General features: G+C 48.0%; 1 protein-coding gene across 1 annotated transcript in view; it reads right to left on the bottom strand.

Annotated features, from left to right (window-relative positions):
- Positions 1-2450, bottom strand: part of ANKH (ANKH inorganic pyrophosphate transport regulator) — a 59944-nt gene that overhangs the window by 29290 nt on the left and 28204 nt on the right. Inside the window, exon 6 of the mRNA XM_006874156.1 lies at positions 781-873. Within this exon, the coding sequence (XP_006874218.1) occupies positions 781-873 (93 nt within the window). The remainder of the gene's footprint in view (positions 1-780; positions 874-2450) is intronic.

Below are 2450 nucleotides of genomic sequence, written 5' to 3'. Positions count from 1 at the left end.
TAGATTGGTGGATTCCGGGGTTTTGTCTAAAGAATAATAGTGACAGCCTTCTCAGATCATCCCCAGGTGCAGACCATTAACATAGGCGTCCTCCTTCCTCCTACAAGCCTCGGCCAGGTAGCCGAAACAGCTGGACTCCTTTCAGACCTTTTGAATCCTTTTCTCACTGAAGATTAGGTGCTATAGGTATGTTAATTAGCCTTGAGAAACCTCGAGTTGCTGTCTTAGGATTCGAACCTAGAAAGTACTATATAAATTTGCTTGAATTTCTGGAAATTTAAGGATGTTAGATTATCAAGACAATTTGTGATGTATGTTTTAGAATTTGTGCCTATGAATCATTGTGTCCTGTTTTGAACAATTAAGCACATTTCACTTCTGTACCCTTAGTAAACCCCGCCTTCCTTTGTGTAAACCTCCTCCCTGAAATAAAAAGGAGGTGCAGACTGAAGCCCGCATGCATTACTGCCTGCAGGGCTGTGCATTTACTGCCTGCAGGGGCCACGATGATGCCTGTAGTCCAGGGTCTGCCCGCCAGTTTCGCATCCACTCTAATTTCGGGGTGTCTTCTTGTCTCTCTTGTTGTGTCTTTGTATGTATTCTTTCTCTATCTCTGTCACCGCCAGATCTCCCTACTTCGTGAACCGAACCCCTATGTCGAGGCGGGACCCCGACAGGAAATCATCCACAATCTCCTCCAGCACACACAGACGCCGGTGTACCAGCCGGTCATTCTCCGACGTGCGTTTCAGACATGCTGCCAGCCACACAGGTGCTCACCTTGTCAAAAGCAGGGTAGACAGCGCGGATTTCGGTCAACCAGCCGTATGGCATGTGACCCACGGGGTACGTCGCTGTCAGAATCGCCACCGCCTACAACATAAGAGTCAGCTGAGTTAGCGTCTTCAGTCAGTTGTGATCACAGCTGACAGTCCCCACAGGAAGGGCAGGACACTGGCACACAGGCTTGGCTTTCTGCGGGCAAGCGCCAGTGAAAAGTAGGCTCAGACACTGTGGTTTCAATGCAGGCCCACCAGACCCCAAGGGCTCTGCTCTCTCTGTTAAGGCAGAGCCAAGTCTCTTGTCCAGCCCGATTCTTAAGTCTCAATGTCAGATATGGAGCCTTCTTCTCCACATTCTGGATATTCTGCCAGGGTCCACCTTTGTGCCGATATTCCGTCCTCTGGGGAGCTAACATTCTGCAAGCTTGCCTATTGCCTCGTTACCATCCCAACTCAGAGCCCATTAGTTTTTAAGTTACGTAAAAGAAATATTTCCTACAGGGAGCTAGCAATATGAGGGGCTTCAAAAACTTCACAGGAGCCCTGGAAGCATGAGAGGATACAAGTTGGGCTGCACAGTTGCTCTGCATGAGAAAATGAAGTTTTTCTGCTTTTGTAAAGATTTACTGCCTCGGAACCCCTATATAGGGTCTCTGAGTTGGAAGTGACTTGGTGGCACATAACCACCAACCGTGACCATTACCACCACTAAAGAGTTCATGGAAAAATGTAACAAAAAGATAGTGGGATTTCTCCATGAACTTTCTGAAGCCCCCTTGTGTGTGTGTGTATATGTGCATGTGTGTGTATAAATATATATTTTGCCATGGCAATCAGAATTTCCTTTTCTTAGGTGAATTCAAAATAACAAGAACGTCAAAGCTACGTTTTGACAGTGGTCAACTCTGTCACTAATTGGAAAGGGGAAAGCTGGCCTTGTCTAGTTTAATGAGCGTTAACAGCGCTGCCCAGCCGTGCCTGGAACATGAGGTAAGGCTGCAGCTGGGTGGAGAAGCTGGTGGTGTGGTGTGGTAGAGGAGAGAGGCAGACCTGCCTTCTCAAACCTTCCATCCATCCCTTCTAGCTGTGTGAGGCATGACCACCTCCCGGCGCAGCTCACTCCTCCATGGAACTACGAGAAGAATGATCCCCCCACTCCCCCAGTGTAGAGTTGCTGGGGAGTCGGGGGCACATACATAGACATGGGCCACAGAAATAAATGATTTATAAATGTCTGTCCACCCAACATATACCTCTCTGCCCCTGACATCAAATGCTTTAATATCAAATTTGCCCAAGTTCTTATTATTTTCGGGGAATACAGAATCCTAGCACAAAGACCATGGGGTCATCTTGGAACTCAAGTTCGCAAGTGAAAAGGCTGAAGCCTGTCACCACGACATTCATGAGTGTAAAAAACAAAACACAGGAACAAACTGAGTTCAGAGTGAGCATTCTGCTTCTGACCAATGTGCTTGTCTTTCCAAGCCAGTATGAACAGCTTCCCAGGACATGGAAACTGGCAAGGGACCCGGGACAGAGATTTGCTGGCCGAGTGTTCATGGCTCGTGGCTGTCCCTCTGCAGAGCTCCATGGAAACAGAGGCCTGAGGAGTGGCCACCAGTGTGACAGAAGGAAGTCTCCAGAGAACAGTATGTTGTTGCTGTT

This window comes from Chrysochloris asiatica, unplaced genomic scaffold (genome assembly GCF_000296735.1).
Source record: "Chrysochloris asiatica unplaced genomic scaffold, ChrAsi1.0 scaffold00264, whole genome shotgun sequence".
Taxonomy (NCBI): Eukaryota; Metazoa; Chordata; class Mammalia; order Afrosoricida; family Chrysochloridae; genus Chrysochloris; species Chrysochloris asiatica.
This window is presented reverse-complemented; position numbering and strand designations above follow the sequence as displayed.